The 23,215-nt window shown below is 48.0% G+C and overlaps 1 protein-coding gene across 1 annotated transcript in view; it reads left to right on the forward strand.

Annotated features, from left to right (window-relative positions):
* Positions 1–1,623: 1,623 nt before the first annotated feature.
* The window catches only part of HS3ST3B1 (heparan sulfate-glucosamine 3-sulfotransferase 3B1), a 39,728-nt gene continuing 18,136 nt past the window's right edge, over positions 1,624–23,215 (forward strand). The window contains exon 1 of the mRNA XM_037070937.1: positions 1,624–2,660. Within this exon, the coding sequence (XP_036926832.1) occupies positions 2,095–2,660 (566 nt within the window). The 5' untranslated portion in view covers positions 1,624–2,094. The remainder of the gene's footprint in view (positions 2,661–23,215) is intronic.

The following is a 23,215-nucleotide window of genomic DNA, read 5'->3' on the forward strand; positions in this document are numbered from 1 at the left end:
CTCCAGCACGTTTTCCAACCCGAGGTGCTAACCGCCTACTAGTTTTCTCGGGGTCCTCCCAGCGCAGGGGACCCGCACCCGGAGTAGAGCTTTGGAGACTTCGGACACTTGATATGTACTCAGGGAGGAAGCGAGAGTGTGCGGCGCTGAAGGCCGGAGGCTAGTTAGCCTGGGACCGCTCGGCGGACTAACCCGGGCTCTCGGGTGGATCTCCGCCGCGTCCACTGGAGCGGGCGGCGAAATGCAACGTGGACGGCGGCTTTCCGTGAGTCCACCTGGCGGAGGACGCTTAACCCTGGCTGCCGCGCTGGGGTGGGAATCCGAAGGAAAGTTCCGTCCCGGAAGAGCACGCAGCCAGGCGACGGAGGCCCGTGGACCCCACCCGGACCAGGTTGCAGGCACCTACAACTTCTAAACACCGCGAGGATGAACTTGGACACCCTGACCCTACGAATTCCATGCGCCAGGGCTAGAATGCTGCAGGGTGCTGCGCCCACTGTCAACGTTTTCCCCAGGGAGCCGTTACATTTCTCCGCAGGCTCAGCACCTCCGCCCCCGCCCCCGCCTCCGCCTGGGGAGGGTCCCTTTCTGGAGAGACGCGGGCGGGGGCGGAGGGGGGACGGCTTCCAGTGACTTTGACTATTAAATAAATTCAACTCGGTGATTGATCTGCTCCTAGTTTGACTTAAAAAATTGATGGGCAAAACCAATACCTAGTAATTAGTGTAACAGGTCAGCAAGCCAAACTGTCTCCTAGATGAAGGCGAACGTTGACTTTATTATTTACTTAAGGAAAAGGGGGGTGTTGAACATTTTCTTAAGCTTAACCTCCTTGAAAAATTCCCACCCGGACAAAACTTTCTACACGTGACTTTCACATTCACTTTTCCATCAAGAAACTTTTTTCATACCAGCTTTTACTTCCCTGTTAATTTCCCTACCCCCTTTACCCTCATCTTTCTCCAGCAGTTGAAGACACGGGAAGATTTTTTTTTTCCTGAGGACAGTTTATGCCGATTCCAGCTAACAGGCGGACCAAGAGAAATAAACCCCGGGCAAAATCAATCAATCAATCAATCAATCACGGCGATTTCCAAACACGCTTTCTACTTCAACTTCCCAAACCAGTGCCTGTCCCAGGAAGGCCCCGCTCTGAGTCCCCCGTTGGTTTGAGAACTGCATGCCCAACCCCCCTGATTCGCCACTCCAACCGCTCCTTACTGCCAACTTCTACACACACATCGCGAGCCCGCCCGCGAAACACCTGGATGCGGAATCGCGTCCGAACATAAGGACAACTACAGCCAAGGCTGGCTCCCGGGTAGCGAGTGCGTAAATGCGCCCGGGTCCCGAACGGTGGGGTCTGTCTACTTCCAGACCTGGGTCATTCCAGCATCCTTCGTTCCATCTGCTCCAGGCACCATCCCACGTCTCAGCCCTTCTTATCCCGCCCTTAGCCCCTGGGCCAATAGCAGCTCCAGATCACTCTCCGCCCCAAAGCCTTTCCACACACTCACGAACCGGGAGCTGGTTGGCTGCCGAACCCTTAGTGTAGCGGCTTTATTTGCAAGGTGGTCCGGGTTTCTGGTAAGTGGAGCGACCTGTCACTCTCAGTAGCTGGTCCCGCCCAGTCCACCGCGGTCTCAGACTCTTCCTGCGCACTTCTCCTTCGTAGCCTCTGCGAGGAGGTGCCGGGGCTGCTTGGGCTCAGCTCTCAGGGCAGAGAGGAGGCAGCCCCGGCCAGCGGCGGTACGCATCGTCCGGAGTGGCCATAACAAGGGAGTGTAGGGTTCTCGTGGTCCGGAGCCGGGCGTCGCGCCGCAGGAGCCGCCCCCAGGCCAGCAGTTGCCGCCACCGACTTTCATTCCAGTTGCGGTTCCTCCGGGCAACATGTCAAAAGCCGCGGCCGCTACAGCGGCCGCCGCCGCCTGGGGAAGAGCAGCAGGAGCAGCAACAGCGGTCCCGGTCGCGCGGGTGTAATAAACCCAACCAACCGGAGTCCGGAGGGCCAAAGAACCCTCCCCGCGTGCGCGGCTCGGGCTAGACCAGCGCCATGTGCTGAGCGATGCCTCTCGCCGTGCCCGCAGGCAGCGAATGGGGCAGAGCCTGAGCGGCGGCAGATCCTACCTCCATGTCCCCAGCCGGCTTTTGCTGCCGCCGCAGCCGCAGCTGCAGCCGCCCCCGCCACCGGTGAGAAGGAAGCTCTCTGTACTCTTCGCCATGCTTTGTATCTGGCTCTACACGTTTCTGTACTCGTGCGCCAGCTCGTGCGCCGCGGCGCCCGGGCTGCTGCTGCTGGGCTCGGGGTCCCGCACTGTCCACGCCTCTCCAGCGCTGGCCCCGGGTCCGGACGGGGCTTTCCCTAGGCTGCCGTTCCAGGTGGTGCCGGTCACCTCTCTGGCTGCGGACAAGGAGAGAGACGAGAGCGCAGCGAGCCAAGAGGAGCAGAGTCCCGAGGCGCCGAACTCCCCCAGCCCCATCTCCAGCTTCTTTAGTGGGTCCGGGAGCAAGCAGCTGCCGCAGGCCATCATCATCGGCGTGAAGAAGGGCGGCACGCGGGCGCTGCTCGAGTTCTTGCGCGTACACCCCGACGTGCGCGCCGTGGGCGCCGAGCCCCACTTCTTCGACCGCAGCTACGACAAGGGTCTCGCCTGGTACCGGTGAGTTTCCCTGCCAGGGCCGGGGGCAGAAGCGCCAGCTGTTACCCAGACGGGAGAGGAGGGAGACTAGGCGGATGCTGGTACAGTGTCAAGGGTACAGTCTCGGACCACCGGGGACGGGGAGGGGCGGTGGGAACGAACGCGGGATGCTGGCGCGTCGCACTGAGAATCCCTCCCCAGTGCGGTACCCGGTGTGCAGTAGTCCGGGGTGGAGGCTCTTGTTGCAACCCATAGAAACCGCTCGGGGAGCTCTGGCAGCTCAATGCCACATAGTACCCCAGAATTAATCAATAGAGCCTTCGCAAAGGAGGGACAGCGACTGAGATGGCGCCCCAGGCAATCACTCAACCCTGTAACCGCGGCCGTGTCTCAAAGGAATCAATCCAGGGTTGCTCGTATTTTATTCTTTTCTGCGTCCGGGCTGTTCTGCTCTCCGCCGACCGGAGTCTCCGCCCTAGACCAACTTCTGGCCGTAGCTTCTGGCAGCTTCTGCTCTCCGGATGGGGATGTGGGGGGTGGGAGTGACGGTGCCTAGCTCAGGTCGCTGAGAGTCTTCTCACTAGTTTTGTCCTCTTCCTTGCCGGGCCCGAACCCAAAGAGGGTCACATTCGCTTCGCTGGAGAGTAGGTCGGGCTGGGAGGGTGAGCAAGGCCGGGCGCCTCCTCCTGGCGGAAGAGTGGGCAGCGGGCCACGCGCGGCAAGCGGATTGTGGAGTGGTGCTGGTCCCTGTCGGGCAAAGGAGCTCACTGCAGCGGGCCGGAGCAGCGCGCGGCTTGGAAGGCTTCCTGGCGTCCTCGGCTCGGCCAGTCGGTTTCCCTCTCTCCGGCTTTGGGTCTGGGAGAACAAGGACGGGAACGCGCGTATCTGTGGGCCCTTTACACGTCGGGGCCCAAAGAATATTGAAGGCCCATTGATTAAGAAATGTGGGTTGCCTGGAGATCCAGTCTTCCAGAAACTCTGTTCTCAGAGTTTGGGTTGGGGGTCTGGGTCCAAAGGCCCAGCGGCCCTCAGGTCTTAATCAAGACCTGTTTCCAAAGCTTCCAGAAGCTATCTGTCTTTGGGGTGAGCGGTTGGGTTGACTGAGTTTCCGGTGAGGCGGAGGTGAGCCTAGGGTCTAGGCTCCAGCCTTCGGAAACCTCGTCTTCAATGAGGGGCCTGGCCCTGGGCCCCCATCCCTTCTATCTGGTCACCCTCCCCGTCGCCGCCCCCCCCCCGCGGCGCCCCAATCCTTCCAAGTATGACTCAATCGACTCCCGGGGTACCCCTCCAAGCCCTGTAAGCTTCCAAGAGGTTGTAGAGTTCGGAAAACGGAAGGGGAGAGTGGAACCGAACTTCACTCACTGCCCCAGTTCCCTCTTTCGGCCGCTGAAGAAGGTAGAAGATAAGGCGAGGACGGGGGCGGCGGGGGACGGCGCTGACCCAGCGGCTTAAAAACGCTCTCTTCCCAGCCACCCCCTCCCTTTTGTTCTTGGTGTTTTTATTGATAGCAGTGCCCAAGTTTCGAGATTTAGCCCGCCGTGACAGTCACCCTTCCCACCGTTCTCGGGCCGTGGACACCAGTAGCTAAAAATGGGGGTTTTGCAGTCCTGACTCTGGCAGGTCCCTAAGTCGGGCCGAGCCTCTTCGGTGCTACCGCTCTGCGTGGTTCTCCGCTGGGCGGGAAGGCAGGAGTGCGCTGGAGCAGGCAGGTGCCTGGCGGGCACGTGGGGCCTCTCTAATCGTAAGCTATTGTCATCTATCGTATTGTTGTTATTACTTCTACGGTCACCGCTCCGTCTCCTCTTGGGATGCTGATCCGGGGCTCCGGTGGCAGGCGATCACTCGCGCCCTTCTAGGTGGAACCCATCGGAGGCAGCCCGGAATTTTCTGAGATCAGACGCGCAGGAGGCCAGGCTGGGAGGAACTGGCAGAGAACTAACTAAATCTTCCACGTCAGGCAGTTTTTAAAGCACCTGGGGCAGGCTGTGGAAATCCCCATCGGAAGATTCATGCACTCTCTTAGCCCGCTGCCCTCCACCTGCTACGTCCCTTTCTGATTGCCTCAAAAACGCTGAATGAAGAACGAAACGGCTCTGGAAACCCTTACAGAGCGTCTGCAGAGCGGAGCACAGCCGGAGTCCAGGGCGGGACAGACGCCCCGGGCCCCTGCGGCGCCTGTGCTTGGGGGTCAAGGCGCAAAAGCCGGCACATTCCTCACTTTCCTGAAGCACCTTCCTAAACCGAGGAGTCGGGCCGTTCGGGCCGGGAGGATCGCGAGCACCGCAGCTCACCCCAAACTTTGCGTTCCCAGCTGCTCCAGCAGTACACGGCGTGGCCGCTGGGTTAGACTTTTTTTTAAGGAAAAGAAAATTAAATGCCCTCTGCTTAATTAAAATATTTTGGATGTCGGAACAAATGTGTAGACTTAAAATTACTTTGAAAGCGGCCGTTTTAACGTTAAACAACCAAACCGCAGGAGCTGCCTGAGCCGGACCGCTTTCGCTGCAACCCGATGCGGGGGAACACCCTTTGCCCCCGCCGGACAGTACACCCCGGCGGGCCCAGCCCCGGTGCTCGCCCGAAGTGCCGTCTCCGTAGGTCCGGAGGTCCGTACAGCAAATTGGAGACGAGCACAAATCATAATTAACCAAAGAGGGTTGCAGTTCAGACACGTGGTTAAAACAAGTCCTCGTAACTAAAAAAAAATGGAGAGACCGGAGACAATTTGAAAGCGTTTAGATATTTTGAAGTCATTAAAAGACTGTGGGCACGGATGGTTGAACTCGAGGGTCGGCATCATAATCTGAAGGAGTAGGTCTTGTCTGTGGACTAGTGAGTCGTTAATGGGTTTAATCTGTTGGTGCAGTCCTGCCAGCGGCCTAACCAGTAGCCCAGGGCCTGGGCGGATCTGCAGGTCTCGCAAATTGATTGTCCTTCCTTCCACTTGGCATAAGATTCACCGTCAGCCAGAACAGGAAAAATTGTGGTGGGATGGAGTCCACCTTGGTGGCGGCGCGGAGCTCACCTTGCCACTGGCCGGAGAGCCCAAATTTTCTCGCTGCCCCAGTGTCTACCGCAAAAACCAAATGCGCCTGTTCGCAAGGCCCCTTTGCCCTGAAACCCGAGTATGTTTTAGTGTGGAATGAAGACTCCGGGATTTCCTTCTCCAGTTCATTATCCAGCCTGTCTCTCAATCAGGCCTCGCATACTTAGCACACGAAGTGACATATCAGGATTTTTGGTGAGACTGGCCTTTACCCTCCGTTTCAGGTCGTGATGGCCCATGAGAACTCCGGAGCCTGGGTTCAGGAGAACCTTGCATATGCCAGGGCGGAGGGAGTACACACCCTGTACATTTAGGCTCTGAATATTGAATAAAACTTAAATAGATATATTCTTTAATAAATTTATTTGTGATTTGACATAAGTTCAGTAGGTTCTCACAAATTTTGATGACCTCAGTTTGGGAATTAAGTTGGCCAAATGGAGTGATTATTGTTTTTTATTATCATTACTATTACCATTATTATTACTATTATTATTGAAATATGCCTTAGAGTTACAGGGCAGAAACTCCTTCCCAGCCTTGACTCTGCTTTCCATTTCTGGTTATACAAAAATAAGCTGACACTAATTCTGTGGCCACATCAAAAAGAAAATGTAGTGTGTGTGTGTGCTTTAATAATGTTGGTAGCTCACATTCTTGAATGTTTTCCCAATGTGCCAAGTACTGTTTCAAATTTTACAGGATTAGGAAATATAATCCTTATTACAATGCTGTGAAGTAGATACTTTTATAAATGAAAAAACACAGGCACAGAGAGGGCCAGGAGCTTGCCTGAGATGTCTCCGTGAGAAAGTGGCAAAGCTAAGGGGTCACACTGATGCAAGCAGTGCTGCTGCAGAGGTCAGGCTGCCCCATGCTTCTCCACTTAAGTAACCAAAACCATGCTGGTGGTCGTATATGAAGAGTTCAAAACTGGGTTTGCTTTAAAGAGCTTGAGTTTTCTGAGGCACCCCAGTGACCTCGGTGGTTGCTCACTGCCATTCACTGTAAAGGCGAGCAGCTCCAGAACAAGCCAGTCGCTATCACCAAAGTTGGCTTATGACTAGAGTGAGGATAATTACATCACTGTGGCAGTTTCACTTCTCCACCTGAACTGGACAGTTAGACTCAAAGGAGTCATTAGAATGACAAAAATATTCTTCAAGTATAAAGGCTGAGAAAACAGCCAACGTCCCTTCGGAGAACAGATTTATTCTCTTCCATTTACCCCCATTTAAGGCTGGGAAGTGTGGAATACATAGAGTTAGAAGAGATATTCCAAAACCTCTTAGAATGAATTTATTCATTTAAAAGAAGTACAGTGCCCCGGGTCAAGACTGGAGACATTTCACCAGAAGACAATTGGAACTAAAACTTTGAGTAGCTATTTTTAGAATTACATTTTAAAACCCAGTAACTTCAGAAAATCTTTTCTCTGAAAGCTAGTAGCTGCACATAGCAACTTTTCCTGCATTTTTAATTTAATAAATAATGAGAAATCTAATTTCTCACCTATTTTTCTATTCTATTTCTAAAAACTTGATGGCAAAGACTTTCTGTCTTCACTAAAGGAAATTTGAGATAAGATCTGATTGGGGATAATCCTTTTTGAAGTAATTGTACTTTCTCTGCCCTGGAGCTTAAACCAAGTATGTAACTCACTTCAGGCTCCAGGGTGAAGATCAGAATTGTGCATTTATATGCAACAATTTGAAATACGAACCGTCATGTTACAAAGCTGTCAAGATTTATTAGCAACACAGTGTAGCATGTGTTGAACTCTGTTTTTAATTAGGCACCTAAATTAGACCATAAAATGGTTGATTAATCTTTTACAAGTTGAGGAAAAAACATAACATAAATTAACCTAATCATAAGTGTTTTCCCAGATGCTCTTAGTTAATAAAATAGTCAATATTTAATAGCAGCCTATTTGTTTTAGATGAATAAAATGCTGAAAAGTATGAATTTAAGTTATACTTATTACCTTCCAAATGATATGTTATCACTGAACAGGTCTTTAAAAATTAGGTTGAGCACATGTCTTAAAAAACTACGATTTTACTAAGCTGACTAAAGTAGACTTTGCCTTTGTAAGAAATCCTGATTAAAAAGTACAATTTAATATATGCTACTATTTGTAAGAGATTTACAACTAAATTTTTGTTATTTGAAATTTTAAAGTGACCTGTCATAGCTTCTGTTTTTCTAGTTTCGTGTTTTATTTTTGGTTGAAGAAATGATTTTAGCTATTTTGAAAAAAAAACTTATTCCAAATGTGTATGCTAATTTAACTTTTTGTTTAAAACATGTGGGATATGAGGTTTTTTAATTATATAAGATGACCCTTTGAATCACTCAAGTTATTTAGAATTAAAAGTTGACCAGGATTTAAAACACAAACCCATCAGTCAGCTAGTGCTATGAATCAGGGAAATGGCATTTATTTAAAGCTTCTGAGCTGAAATACTGCTTGACTAGACTGCTGGCCTCCTGCTTTCTGTCAGTAGTTTCTGAATACTTTATGTTCTCACTCTATGAACCTGGAAATTAAGTTGATTGACATAGGCACAAAATATCCACTTTGAAGGCAAAACATAATGAACATTTCTTTTGCTAGGAATATAGTTAGTTACTGAATACGGTGCCATCTCTCTCATTTAACAGTCTGTGATTTCAGACACTAACGGCCATTTCATTCTAGGCTTTTGGGATAGTCAAGAATCCCAGCAAAATGAATTCCCCAAGTATGTGGCACATATTCAAGTGTAACCAATACAGTATGCTGCCTACTCAAATGAAAGCATTCACCACGATCGAAAAGAAATGAGACACTAATATTTTTTTGAAAACTACTTGTAAGTAGAGCATGAAACTTTTAAAAAATATTTTATAAACTACCTGCTAGAACTCTATTTCTCTCACACAATACCAAAATTAACTAACAACAAATAAAACTGATGTTAACATATATTGATTTTCTTTCTAATTTTAGATTTGGGGAAAAGTGTACAATGTGAGGAGCAATTACCAGCTTAATAATGTGACAATGAATAATTTTTCTGCAGCCAAGAGGCTCTGTGCTAAAGTACTGCCAATGCTAATAACCCTCCCCCCCCCCATTAATTTCCTTTGTACATAATGAGTGATAGTAATATCCTTCAGGTTATGTCTGTAATTTTAAATTTTTTTAAATGTCCACTTCTGGGACTTCGAATATATTAAAAATTGCATAAGTTACTGGGTTATTTAAAAAATTTACTTAAGCGTGTCATGGATGAAACATGTTTAAATAGCAAAGCTGTACTGAAAGAATTTGTTTACCTCCCGGACAGAGCTGCTTTCAAAAATTATTTGTGAGGATCTGTGGAGAGTTTGTTAAAAAAGACTGCCAGAGAGGAATTTATATTTATTGTGTGCACATTATTATTCACTGTGACTTTAAATTGATAACTTAGTTACAGAACAAATAAGCTCTTGCAATAAAGTATTTTTCTTCTAAATACAGTGTTAAAATAAGACTCTGGATTAACATGACGTTGATTGTATTTCAGCCTAGGCTAGACTGTTTTTGAGCAGATGTCAGTACTTTTAAATACTTTTGGTCAGAATGTGAATGATCCAGTGTGTTCATCAAGAAACGGAGGGAAGGGGGACGGGGAGATGCAGAATAGCTGTTTTTCTCCTAAATCTTTGTCCCACACTGCTCCACAGGGTCACACTTGCTTAGAAACCCATAAAATACTGAAAGATTATTCTGGGCAATATAAGGCTTGGGCAACAAATGGACAATGGGGGAAAATACTGGGAAATGAAGGGGGAAGCAGCAGATTTTTCAGGCGTACTCTTGATTTAACGACTGGGGGGCAGCAGAAAAGGTGTGCAGACACAAGTGTCCAATATGGCCCCAGACAGGCCGCTGAGTTGCGACGTGTCGGTCGCTTTCCGGCAGCTGCAGGAGCTTTCGCTTACACCTCCGATTCTGCAGGCGGCCGAGCGCGCAGCCTCGGACCGAGAAAATGGTTCCGCGGCTGACCAGCGGTGGGGATCAGTCAGCACAGCTCCTGTATCGCGTGGGATCGCTGCTACCGGTCGGGGGACCGCTGAGCCCGGGAGACGCGGGGACGAGCTTCCTGGCGTTGGGGGTGGGGCAGGCCAGCGACCCTGCTCGTGCCGCCCTGGGTTCTGGGGTTCGCCTGCTGCACCCACGTGACGAGCTGGAAGCACGGGGTGCTCAAGCCTCACCTGTCGGGCTGAGCTTGGAGCGGTGGCCCCCAGCCCCGCGCTCACAGTGGGCGGTGCCCACCGGCCTAAGACGTAAGTTGAATGGCCCGAGGGGCCGCCAGTAAACCAATGGCTTTTGGTCTGCGTGATAGCCCCACCCAGAGGGGCGGGTGGAGCTGGCGAGTTCAATCCTGGAGGGTACAGACTTTCCCTGCTGTTCCTGATTGGCCCAGAATTGTTCTCACCTTTGGAGCCAAGGTTCTCGGCTGGTCTGTTGTGCTTCCTTCCTTCTTTTCTAAACCCTCCTGCACAGATGTCCCTGCCTTTTGCAGGGGAAGTGCCATTTGTCTGAAAATTTGCTTCTCTTGGACAGGGCAGTGAGTAATCAAGTTCCCCTCTGATTCGGAAATCTTCGCCACACTGACACTCAATTTCACCTCCCCAGCACTTCCAGGCGTCTTCCCAAGTGCCCTTCGGGGCTCACACTCCTTGGTGCCTCTTCTTTCCTCAGCCCAATACCCAGAGTCTGCAGCTAACCCCCACCTCAGAGAGGGGAAGGAATAGCTCCTCAGGGCAACCTGTAAGCAAGCCTCTTTCTGCCCCCCTAGCCTGGAGGTTGGGCAGGAAGCATTCTCTGGGTCCTGAGGAACTCAACTTCTCCTAGTTCTCTCTAGGAGAAATGATAGGTTGAAAAGTGCTTCCAGTAAGGATGGGATCTACCGGGTAGAATTGAGAATTAATTCTGATGATCGGATGAGGCAGTCTTCTTTTCTGGAAGGTTTTGCAGAGGTTTAGGAGAGGAACTGTAGTAAAAGGGCGGGAAGCTCACATAGGACCTGCTTGTTGCTGTGGAAGAGGTTGGAACAATGCAGGATTTGGTTCATACATCCATTAAAGTAAGTCTCCCCGAGGAGACAACACACTGCGCCAACTATTAGAGAACATGTAACTCAGCACCAGACCACTCTTGGTGCCTTTCCCTAGCTGAAAAGAGTGTTCTTCTGCCTCCTGGCCTCTCCGGCTGGAAACTCAGCCTGGTTCAGCCCAGCCATTCCTCTTGATGTGTGCTGTTCATTAGGTCCCTGGTGCCCTCCTGTCTGATTGTGTCAGTCTTCAGCACTTAGCATATGCTGGTGTGCCAGTTAACACACATTCACACAAAAAGTAAACATCCTGTTCCCAGCCAAGAGCTTTTCACAGCAGACCCCAGCAAGTGTGTGTGTGTGTGTGGGGGGGGGGGGGTTGGTGAGAGTAAAGTAGGGAAACTGATTATGACTCTGTCATCGACCTGAAATACTTAAAGGAAAAAGTGAAAGGTGACCATTTTAAGTCTTTTTCTATAGCTAATGAATAATACATTCTTATAAATCATGTTGTCCTATGTTTTCACTTATCTAATAAAGATTTATTACTACTAACTTTTTAAAGTATATAGACATTTTTTTAGAGTAGTTTTAAGATCACAGCAAAATTGAGTGAAAAGACACAGTTCCTTCCCATACATGCCCTGCCCTCACATAGGCACAGCCTGCCCCCCTATTGACAGGCAAGACCAGAGTGGTACATTTGTTACCATTGGTAAACGTACAACGACATGTCATTATCAGCTAAATTCCATAGTTTACATTAGGGTTCACTCTTGATGTTGGGTATGTTATGGCTTTTGACCAATGTATCCTTCATTATAGTCTCATACAGAATAGCTTCACTGCCCTAAACATGCCCCATTTGAGCACTGTTATCAAGGGCTATCAGGTAGCACTTGAGGTTCTAAGGAAGTACAAGAGACATGAACTCGTCTTTGAGGGGCATGTTTTAGTCAGTGAACTAAAACCTACCGGCTCAAAGAGGTCTCAAAGCAATTTAAGCACTGATTAAAAAAATCATTAGTCCTGCTGAATCACTAAGAAATCTAACAACCAGTTGAAGAAGAGGAAGCATGTGACAAAATTATTACTTTTCCAGGAGCTTCCAAAGAGAGCTAAGGCAGTAAGAAGAAGGAGCGGGGATGTCAGTTATCAGAGAGGCAGGAGGAAAGTGAGTGAGGGCCTACTGTGTGCAGGCGAGTGGCTGCTGCTGTTTCATCTTACCAGTGGTCCTTTCTGGGTCGTTCACCTGTTTTGCAGAGCAGCAAAGGGAAGCTCAAAGAGGTTGCCTGAGGTTACACAGCTGTAGCTACAGGTGGCTAAGCCTCTTGAACCTAATGCCTCCCTGAGGGCCCTTCTGATGCCACAACTCAGCATAAAAGTATTCCCAAGGTTGTATTTTTCCTGTCATTTCCTTTAGTTCCCCACACTCAGTCCTCAGCCCCCTCCATTGCAATGATATCTGCATTGATAAGGCCAGCTTTCATCCAAGTCATACATGCACCCACTGGTCACTTTGGCATCATCCCTGATGCCTTTGCTCCTATGAGAAAATCTGTACATTTGATGCCCTCTTTGTGCTGGCAGCCTCCTTTCATTTCCTCATTTGCCAGCCCATCTCTTCTCCCTCACCTTGAAGCTGCCCACCATGCCCATGCCACCCAAATGTCAGGATCTCACTGGAATCCTAAGTGCTCACCTCTGGTGGCTCCTTGCCTCCTCAGCTGACATCTAGACACCCTTGCTCCACCCTGTGGAGACACCCTGTCTTGTACCATCTCCAGTAGTTGTGCAGAAGAAGGTCTTGTCATAGAGTTGACATGGACCACCCTGAGTTATATTGGCATTACTTAGCAATTAGCCCTGCTGGTCACCACCCTTGCCCATGCCAGGACCGACAGTGTGCATTGGCATATGCTGTGGCATATGCTGCCTTTAAGCACTGGTTCATAGAACTCTCCCCCACACGGGGAGAAACTTCAGCTAGATCCTTGCATTTGTAAGAGGACCACTCTCCCAACCACTTCTTTTCAGCATGGCCTTATTTCTACTTCTCCCAAACCTTTCCTCCATTATTTTTAAGAAGTCCTCTCTCTTCTGTGTTATTTGAAGAAAATCCCAGACATCATATTTTACTTATGTATGTGGCCTGTGGGTTTTTCAGTCAAATTTATATTCACATACCTATAAAAATGTACAGATCAGAAGTGTGCAGCCTGATGAATCTTCACAAAGAGAACACACCCATGTAACAGCAGTTCAAGAACTCCAAAGCCACCGTCACATTCCTGCCTGGTCACTGTCCCTATTCCATGGGTTAGCTGTGACTGAGCTTATTGTAAATGAAATCCAAGAGTAAATATTTGTATGTTTTTAAAACCATGTAAATTCATTGCTAATATTGACAGATTCAGATATTTCACAAACAAATGCAGGTTTCCTGCTTTTTTTTACAAAGGAGCTGACAATGAGGCTCACTTTCTCAAGGCAGTGACTGGCTGAGGCTGGAGAGCAGCTGTGCCTGAGAATGGGGCATGTTCTCTTCTGTTTGCCATGGTCCCCACTACTCCTTATTGTCTCACACTGAGCCAACTTCACTTACTAGTTACTTACTTGCTTAGTCTCAGGTCTGGGTAAATGCCAGATAAGACAGGGGCTACAAACTGTTTATTTTTTATTTTTTTAATTCTTTTAAAAATTATTTTGAGAAAGGGAAACATTGAAACATCGATTTGTTGCCCCACTTATTTATGCATTCATTGGTTGATTCTTGTATGTGCCCTGACCAGGAATCACACCTACAACTTTGGCACATTGGGATGATGCTTTAGTCAATGGAACTACCCGGTCAGGGATATAAACTGTTCTCCGTGCCTGTCCCCTACCCACCCCCTCTTTTTAGGTATGTATTGTTTCAGGATTGAATTCCCATTTATCATGGACACATTCTTGTTAGATTTTGAAATTGGCTTTTTTCTATCTGATTTATTTTTCATTTTACAACTTTGTAGAAATCTTGGAGGAGGCTGTATGGAGGTCTGGTAACTGCATGCCAGTTAAAATTAGAATCGCTGTCTTAAAATCATTTTTGTTGACATGTTTGTTATATTTTTATTTTATTTTTTTAAAACTGACTCTTCCTCCATGTGGCCCCCAGTTGGGGTTAGTCTTTTGCTACGGACACTTTGTGAACTTGAACACTCACTTTGTCTTTGTGGTGTCAACATCCTCAAGTACACAGTGGACATGGGCCCGTCAGTGCTCCCTGAGCCAGTGCTCAGCAAACTCTGGTACAGGACCACAGTTTTCCCAGGTCATTGTGGACTGGTGTGGTGTCTTCCTGTGGGTGACTAGTACATGCCTTGTGCCTTATGCCTCCTGCCACACAATTTGCAGCACCCACACTCATCTGTCCTCTGTCTAATGAGTTCATTGATCAGAGCCTTAGATGTTGGAATAATGTCAAATTACTTAGGGTAGCTTTATACACTCTCAGTTTTTGTATTTATCTCCCTGAAGACAGTTAGCAGATAGTCCTCAGATCATGGTTTGAGGAGCACTGTCCCAAGTTTCTTCAGTAAACAGGAAGTTTTAAAAAAATTAATAAGTGATTTGTTCAAAAAATGGTTCCATCTCAGCATATTAAGGACCCTGAGAAGTACTATAGCTGAAAACAAAACAAAACTCTGTTTAATTTTGTTAAGACCTCCCTGTGAGTATGAAATCCTTTTTTCACTCAGTACCTCCTGCTAAGTGGAGGAGCAGTGTTCGTCTGGATGCCAGCTGGGGCAGTTTGCACATCAGGTCTCCAAGGTTCTTGTGGTTCGAAGAGTTGGACCGCTGGCTACATACTCTGTCTGTCCACCCTTGGAACAAGCGTTAGACTCCATACTTCTCCCACTTAAGACATCACCGCAAACCCAGTGTGCCAGCACCGGCTCTTCTCTCAGGATAATTGTGCAAAAAGAGTACAGGGGGAGGAGCTGAGATTGCAGTAAATCAGGGGCCCAGGCAGAGGTGTGGCAGCTGAGGAGAGTGTCAGGTCCCAGCTTGCGCAGGCTGTTGAGGAGATTTCCACAGGCTGCTGTGCTCTGAGCAGGCTAATTGTAGGTTCAGCTTTCCACTGAGAAGCTCATGCCTGCTTTCAAAGGTGGTCACTCTGTCTCCAAGCTGTTTACAGAGGTAGATAACTGATGGAGTTGAGAAAGGGTGAAGGTTTGTCCCTCCCTGCCCATCACAGTATAGCCCTGTGGCCCTGTGTTTGATCACAGCACCGACGTGATTCTCACCCGGGACAAGATACTGAGGTCTCTGCAAAGTTATGTGAGTGTCACCCACATATAAACATCCTCAGCTTTGAGCTCCAAACCAAGACAATCACCTTTAAAAAACAAAACAAAACACTGTGCATCCGAGAGTGTTTTGTTTTGTTTTGTTTTTAAAGGTGATTGTCTTGGTTTGGAGCTCAAGGCTGAGGATGCTTATATGTGGCACTCACATTACTTTCAGAGACCTCAGTATCATGTCCAGGGTGAGAATCAGGTTGGTAAGATCAAATTCAAGGAGTTCATCATCACCAAGCCCTTATTATAGGACATGTTAAAGGGACTTATATAAGAAAAAGAAGATGAAAAATATGAACAATGAAAGGACAGCAAATTCACAGTTATTAACAACCACACCTAAAAACAAGAGCAAACCAAGAGGACAGGTAGATCAGGAGTGGAACCATAGAAATGAAGAACACATGGAGGGTTAGAAACAGGGGGGTGGGAGGAGGAGAAGCGGGGAGAAGGTACAGAAAATAGCATAGACAGTAGGTAGAAAATAGATAGGGGGGAGGGCAAGAATAGTAGGGGAAATATAGAATCTAAAGAACTTGAGACACGTGGTCATAAAGTAAAGAGGGGGGAATGGTGGGGGAGGGGGTGTGCAGGGTGGAGGGGAATGAAGGGGGGAATAGAACAACTGTAATGGTATAATCAAGAACATATATTTTTTTAAAAAGAAAAAAAAACAAAAAAACCCCACAAACTTCCCCTTTTTGTGTCTGGGGCCAAGGGGAAACACTTGAAGTGTTCTTTCGTAACAGAGTACCGGAAATGAAGGAAACTTTCGTATTAGATGTCACTGGGAAAGGAGACAAGTGGAACCTTTTTAGAGAAAGATAAGGGATTCATTTACCTCTTTGTATGAAACTTAAATTACAAAAGTACCTGGGTTTCCCTTGCAAGCACTCTAAACTTGCTATGATAACCTTATTATCTCCTGGCACACTTACCATGGACTCCTCATATTTGGTGAAATCCTAACACCTGTTTGGATGGCCCCTTACCTCCTCCCTGAGTCCCTGCTTCAGGGGAGGGAGGTGTTTGGCAAGGGTGTTTCACAGGGCCTGGAGGTGAACAGTTTCACACCAGAGTAGGCTCCTATATTGCATGCGCTTGACTAGCTTTTCTTTCTTATCACACTATACTTCCTATAAAGTTACGTATCTTTTACCAGGATATTTAATACCCATTCTCTTTTTCTATGGGCCTTGTGAAATTCAGGCAATAACAACACAGCCTTATTTGCCAACTCATGACCAGAGCATCCACTTGGCACTACTCATGGAATAATGTACTGTTTACCATTCATTCATTCATGATCTGATTTCATCTACCAGACAGTGTTAGAGCCCTTCAAGGGGGTCAAAGAGTATGAAAGCACCTGGAAAGGAAGATGTTAAGCAGTTGTTACAAGCCTCAAGGAGATAATTATCTTGGTCAAGGGGCCATGGTGAGAAATAAGGCAGAACAAAGTGAGAAATTCTGTGGGAGCTGAGAGAGGGGGGCGCAAAGGCTAGGCTACCACTGAGCTGGGCTTTGAAGTATGGATAAGAGTTTGTCAGCCGATTGTCCCAGAAAGAAAATGAAGGCATTCCAAGCAGCACTGTGGGAAAGGCCTGGAGAGAGGAATGGCAGAACCCTGGGGTTGGTGAAGGAGAGGAAGTGTTGGAGATTCAGAGAAGGTGGGCCCAGGGGCCAGCTCAGGGGTACCATGTCATGTTGAGAGAACGGCCTTATCTCCTTGACCAAAGGGGGTTTTTCAGGCCAGCAGAGCTTCCTATACCAAAGAAATCCACAGACTTTACATGAATTATGCAGTGGAATTCTTTTCATGTATTTTTGAGAAAAATGAAATAATTTGGTGTTTCAAGCTAAAGAAAGCAAGAAAGGTATACACATTTTTTTCTAAGATGTACAACACAGCCCTATTGAGTGATTTGCATGTTGCTCTCAGACTTCCAGAACAAGCATTTGCCCTGATAGTGCTCACGGAGGGGGATACGCTTCCTCAGTCATCACAGGGCCCATACAGCCCTTGCCCTGTTGCCTCTGGGTAACTTGGATGATACTAAAAGAACACACATTGTCCCTCTGGGGTTTGAAGTTTTGGGGGAAAGACAGCCATTCTTCCCCAGCTCCCAGCTAGGCTCCAAACGCCAGACAGCTTCCCAGTCCAATGTCATGAAGAAACAGATGACCCAAAGCCTGCAGGCTGAAGCCAGCCAGCCTCCACTCTTAACCTCCCCCCCTCCACCATGGTGGGAGAGTGAGGGGAGGAACCCTGCCTTTCCTGGGGAGGGGCTTCTGAGCCAGCAGAGGAAGCAAAGTGGGAAGGGAACCCACATGAACTTTTCTGGCCCAACTGGACAGGGTAGGGCAAAGCTTCCCTGCTTATCTCAGAATCCTGAGCAACTAGACAGAAATTGTAGTTGGCTCATAGTTGCTAGCGTTTCCAAAGTGATCTCGCTTATTCCCATTGTTCACTGTGGATGAACTCAAGTCTGGGAGCCTTCCGTGTTAGAGTGTAAAAGTGATTGCCATCTCTGATCGAGTCTGACTGAGAACTGCATCACCCTGCCCCAGAGCCTACCTCTTTTGAGAAGAGACAGAGACGAGAGGCCAAGAGGTGTTGGGCTCAGGAAGAGGACAGTCAGGGGCTGCTGGTTAGAGTGCAGACCAATGATCAGGGCAGGCCCTGTGCACTGGCCTGTGTCCTCCCCGTCTGTCCCCTTGGATGGAAGGGCCAGTCATTCAGTTATTTTTATAATTGTGAAAGAGAAGCACAGAACAGGTTCACGGCTTGTGTTCTGTAAAAGGAGCGTTTGCCAGGGAGCACGTGGGCCAGCTTCCTTGAGACATAAGCTTTAATTCATTTTCAGGACTTTGATCAAAGCCACCTCATCTTACCCAAATGGTGTCTTTTGAGGGTGTCAGCATGGGGGGATGGGAAACACTTGGCATGTCACCTATGGGTGTGCGTCCTCTATGGTTGCTCAGCCCCCAGATGTGGCAAATAGGTCGTAGGTCCCAGAAGCTCAAAGTGTGGACCTAGCAGGCAGCTGCAGTGTAGGCTGCAGGTAAATATGCTTCCCAAGTGAGGGTACCAGTCAGATTCAGTGGTGGATTCAGGTCCTCAAGGTCGGCCCCACTCATGCTTAACATGCCCCTCTGCAAGAATTTCCCAGCTGCTGGTTGGATATCAAGTACATTTGAATTTGCATTTGGTGCTGTTTTGCCTCAATTGTAATTATTTGGCTTCTCTCTACTCAGTGGTGTGTGTTGAGAGGAGAATCTGTAGGAAACTGGCTTTAGGGACCTTGGGGATTATTATGCACATTGGAATTCAGCAGCAGGGACAAACAACAGTGGAGGAACCCGGCTGATTTTGTTTAGCTCTTGGTGTTCCTGTGTTAGAATGTCCACTGGTATCAGCAGACATTGGCTGCACATTTATTTTATCAATTTATTGAGACTCTGCAGATGCAAAGATTTATTCATTTCACAAATATTCTTTCCTATTTTATCAGCACTGCTCCTGCCCTCACATTGCTTGCATTCTATTAGGGGGATGGGCATGGAGCAAATCAATAAGTAAGCTGATGAAAACAGAAGATTTCCCCTAGTGATGAGAGCCATGAGTAGAAGTAAAACACAGAGAGGGGACAGAGGGTTATGAGGGAGAGGGAGATGGGAGAAAAGGACCATATTAGGCAGGAGGTCTTTGTAAAGAGTCAATGCTGAGCAGAGGCCTGAGGAAGAGAAGGAATATGTGGGAGTCAAGTGGGTGGGAGCATGTTTCTATGAGATGACACTGTGACCAGAATGAAGCCATCAGAGGAAGGGGGGAGGGGAGGGGGCAGAGAGGCTGTTCTGTGTTTATTAATTAGTGTGAAGGGATTCTAGTGCAACTAGAGAGAGAGTTAGTGAAAGCTAAGCACAGTAAGGCATGACACACAAAGACAGAGGAAGTTCGATGCGTAGAAATATCGCAGAGGAAGGAAGGAGTGGTTAGTGTCTAGGTGGTAATGGGCGGGGGAGGGGAACATTATTCTTTGGGAAGGCTTCTGAGAGGACTTCTGAGTGAGCAAGGTTTGACAGACGAATAGGAGTTCATGTAAAGATCAACCGGGGAAAGAGTTCTTCTTGGCAGGCGATACGCATGAAAAGGCAAGGAGGTTTATGTGAAAAAGTGGTGGATGCCTGCTGGGAAGGGCCAGCTGTGGAAAACTGAAGATGAGGCTGGACAGCATCAGGGGCTGGTATCTTGTGAGGGAGCCTTAATGTCATTACTTCAGAGGGTTACACTTTATCCTGCACCTTTTTTTCTCTCAAGTATTTCAGCTTGGAAGTGGGATTTACAAGATGCCATTGAATAGCATTACACAGGAATTGCTTCTGCTGGTGATCAGAAAAGAAGCCACCCAGAAGAAGAAAAGGCAAGTGCTGGAGATCCTGTCAGGATGTGTTCTGGGACCCACGTCCTCTAAGCTGCTTGCTTTTTGCTTGCCTGGATGGAGCCTTTCATTAGGGTAAAGCCTAAAGCCATGTAATTAGAAGTTCCACTTCTCAACTCTTCGAACCTACAACAAGGAGCAGCCCCATGGACGCTCTGTTTCAGCATTCTTAGAAGCTGAGCAGGGCCAGGCTGCCAGTGCCAAAATGCCAGCCAAACCTGGTAATTAAGAGGTGGCTTTGCAGGCACACACCTGTTCTGAATGTGCAATTAGTGCCTGCTGCCCTTCTTACTGGAGCTTATCCCTCTGTACAGACTGTTTGTAGGGGTGTGGTGGGTGTGTTTATCTCTCTTTTTCTCTTTCTTATTGTTCAGAGGAGGAATTGCTGAGAAGGGGCCAGTGTGGAAGACTGCAGGGTAGCTCTAGGAAGGGCACCAGTGTGGAGTTTTTCCCCAGGACTGCTCATCACATACTTTCCACTCTACATTCCTGGTTTACAGCCAGGCTAATTTAATTTCCAGCTGCGAGGCTACTCCCGTATGATGGTAATCTCAACCAGTTAATGAGCTAGAAGAGGAGGGAGCCGATTGGATTGATTCTTGGGGCTCGGCTCAGTGGCTTCATGGTGCTAATTTATCAGCCTGTTTGTTTCTTGGTTGGAGAGTCTTGTTCAGCCTGGCCCAGCTTCATGAATCTCCCCGCTTCTAATGATGGATTGAGGTGTGACTCCTGGCCTCTGCAAATGGAAAACCAGCTCGCTGTTCCTTTTACACACCTGGTTGATTTAAAGGGAAGAGGGAGGGCTGATGGAGTAGCTGCTGTCTGTCCCTGGTACCTATAAAGCACATTTTGAGAGAGCTGGAGTCTTCACTCCAGCTGGTTGTGTGTTACCAGCAGAAACACATGTGGGGCTGCGCGTGGAGCAAAGCTGGTCTATAATACTGACTCTAGGTTTGGGGGCAAGTGTTTTCCTCCTGCAGGAGCCTGGCAGAGTTAAAAAATAAGGGCTAATGCGTAGAAAACAAAATAGGAATTAGGGCTATGGTTGGGGATGGCTAATCTGATGACTTTTGTTTTTGTGGTCATTTGTTTCGGTAGAGTTGGGTGAGAAGTGAGCTCCTGAAATGAGGGTGTAAGGGTTGAAGTGCAGAACACTGAGACATTTAGTTCCTGCATGCTAGAGTAATCTCTCTGTATACAGATGTTTATATATTTATAAAAGTACCTTTATTTTGTTGTAATTATACCCCATATAGTGCCCCCAAATGAATTTAAAACCAAACTTTTTTATTTTTGTCAGAAAGGGAGGGAAGGTGGAAGTCTCATTAGAAAGGAGGCAGGGGATAAAGGGTGGAGCTGGTGGGATAGTTGTTGTATTTGAACATTTTGATCTTGGAGATTCCTACAGATGCTGAGGAGTAGGATGGACACGATATTCAGAGTTGAATATTCTGGAGTCCAAGCCCTGGCTTTGCCATTGCCCAGTATTGGTTTGGGGCAACCCTGTCCAACTTCCTTTAGCCTCACTCTCCCCATCTTTAAAATGGGGCAAACACCCCTTGAGAAGGTAGTTACAGTGAGCTGGTGAGATCTGGGGTGTTTGTACTTTCTCTGGATAAAGTGCTAGAAAGGTCTTAGAATTGACCTCATTATGAACAAGGAAGAAAGAGAACCATCTTTTGATACAGTGGAAGCTGGTTGGTTCATTATCAAAGACAGACAGTTTTCTGCTGCACAAACTTGGGGCATTGTAGCGGTCGGTGTTTTTGTGGCTTTATAAGACCACAGGCAGACCCATTATTATGCTGCCACTATTTCAATGCTTGGCAAAATATAGAGGCATGTGGTATTTGTAGGTAGTTTAGGCAAAGCATTTGGGGGTCAGGCTCAGGGAGCCTAAACGTGATGCTGACCTGATCTGTGGATGGAGAATGCATGTCTACTCTGCTCTGACCTCCTAGGAACCATCTCAGCCAGGCTCTAGGATGGGGGTGCCTGATGACCAGGGGTGGCAGATGGCTGCTGGGCCGTGTGTGCATGTCAGCTCTACCGAGGGCCCACCTCTTTCCTCAGATTCTCCAGTCCCTGAACAGCATGCCTGTATTGCAGTCAGCAAGGGTAACAGTCTGTTGTGATATTTAACAAGCCCCGTTTCTGTTCTGAATAAGAGGAGAATCATCTCTCATCAGAGGATGAGGGGGCCCAGGGAAGGGAGTTTTTCCTTGGACAGACACCATGCCTGGCTCATAGAAAGAAACCTCTTAGAGTTCCAGAGGCATTTATGGAGCCATTTCAAGTTCAGTAGGACACCAGCTTTACAGCATCTTTGACAGCCAATTGATTCCCTTTCTCAGTTCCTTACCTGGCAGTCCTGCCTGCCTCCAAGTGACAGTTTAATCTATGTGCATTTCACAAGCCCAGGACAATAATGGGAGCTGAGTTTGTGCTCACTTCCCCAGTGTGCTAATGGGGCAGCAGAGATGGCCCCTGCTGTCTCCTTCACAGGCTGTTTGTTCAGGGGCTCAGTGCTGTATGCTCCCAGCTCCATGGTTTTGGGGAATGGATTCACTGGGCAAAGTAGCAGCTTAAGTTCTTGATTTGGCTGGGTCAGTGCACCGAGGATGCCTGCTGAGCACCTCGGAGAGCAGCCATTCCTTCTGGCATCCTGCCTCTGCCTGGCCTCCCAGAGCAGCATCCTGCCCTCGCCCAGGCTGACCCAGAACAGACTTGGCTAGCCCAGGGAATCTTTCCTCCCCTGGGACCTGGTGCTCCCCTCTCTCAACTTTTGTTTGTACTCACGGACACAAAAACTTAAATCTTCCTTTGTGTACAACACCACCCGGATGAGCACCTAAATCTTGCTGCTGACCTCCGCCCTGAAAACTAGGCAAAGCCACAGTTTACATGGCTGAGTCCAGGACTCATTAGTGTCATGTCCACCATGCACTTTGAGCAGAAGCTGAAGGTGGTTCTTGCTCCTATTTCTTTCCTCATGTGTAACCTGTGCCCAGCTGTGCAGTTTTTCTTCCTTCCAAATGTTTTTGAAATTAGCTGTCCAGTCACTGTCACTCTGGACCCCCCCTTTCCATTCAGATCTCCCAAATGACAAAGACCTAATATCCACCTTTTTGAAATGGTACTTAAGGTGGTTTTTAAATGATACCTAAAGGGCCACGTATATATCAAATGTCAGTGCCCAAGAAGAGAATGAATGGTGGAACCATGAAATGGAGCCAGGAGTTGGCCTAAGAAATGGCTCTCAGATGGCTGGCTATAACCCTCAGTTTCCTGGCAGCCCTCACAAGAAGACTAACCTCAAGTGCGTATCACGATGCAAGGGGCTCAGAAAGTGTGACTGGTCCGGTCCTGAGATGGAGGGCTGGTAGAGAGAGGGTTCTGGGCAGTGCCCCAGTGCAGAGAGCGCCCCTCTGGGAAATGCATGGTTCATCCAGCCTTATGGGTAAAGGATCATTTTCTAAAAGCAAAAGGTAAAATTATGACTCTCATCCAGATATAATAATACAGATTACATTTCCTTAATGATCACATTAAGGATTTTATTTTACTCATTGTCACTGAGAGAATCATTGGTTCAAAGGAGAAGTCAAAAGAATACAAGTTTACTTGAAATAAAGGAATGTGAAGATGAATATAA

The sequence above is a fragment of the Sturnira hondurensis genome, unplaced genomic scaffold, assembly GCF_014824575.4.
Source record: "Sturnira hondurensis isolate 20B ecotype Veracruz unplaced genomic scaffold, ASM1482457v3 Scaffold0019186, whole genome shotgun sequence".
NCBI classification, from domain to species: Eukaryota; Metazoa; Chordata; class Mammalia; order Chiroptera; family Phyllostomidae; genus Sturnira; species Sturnira hondurensis.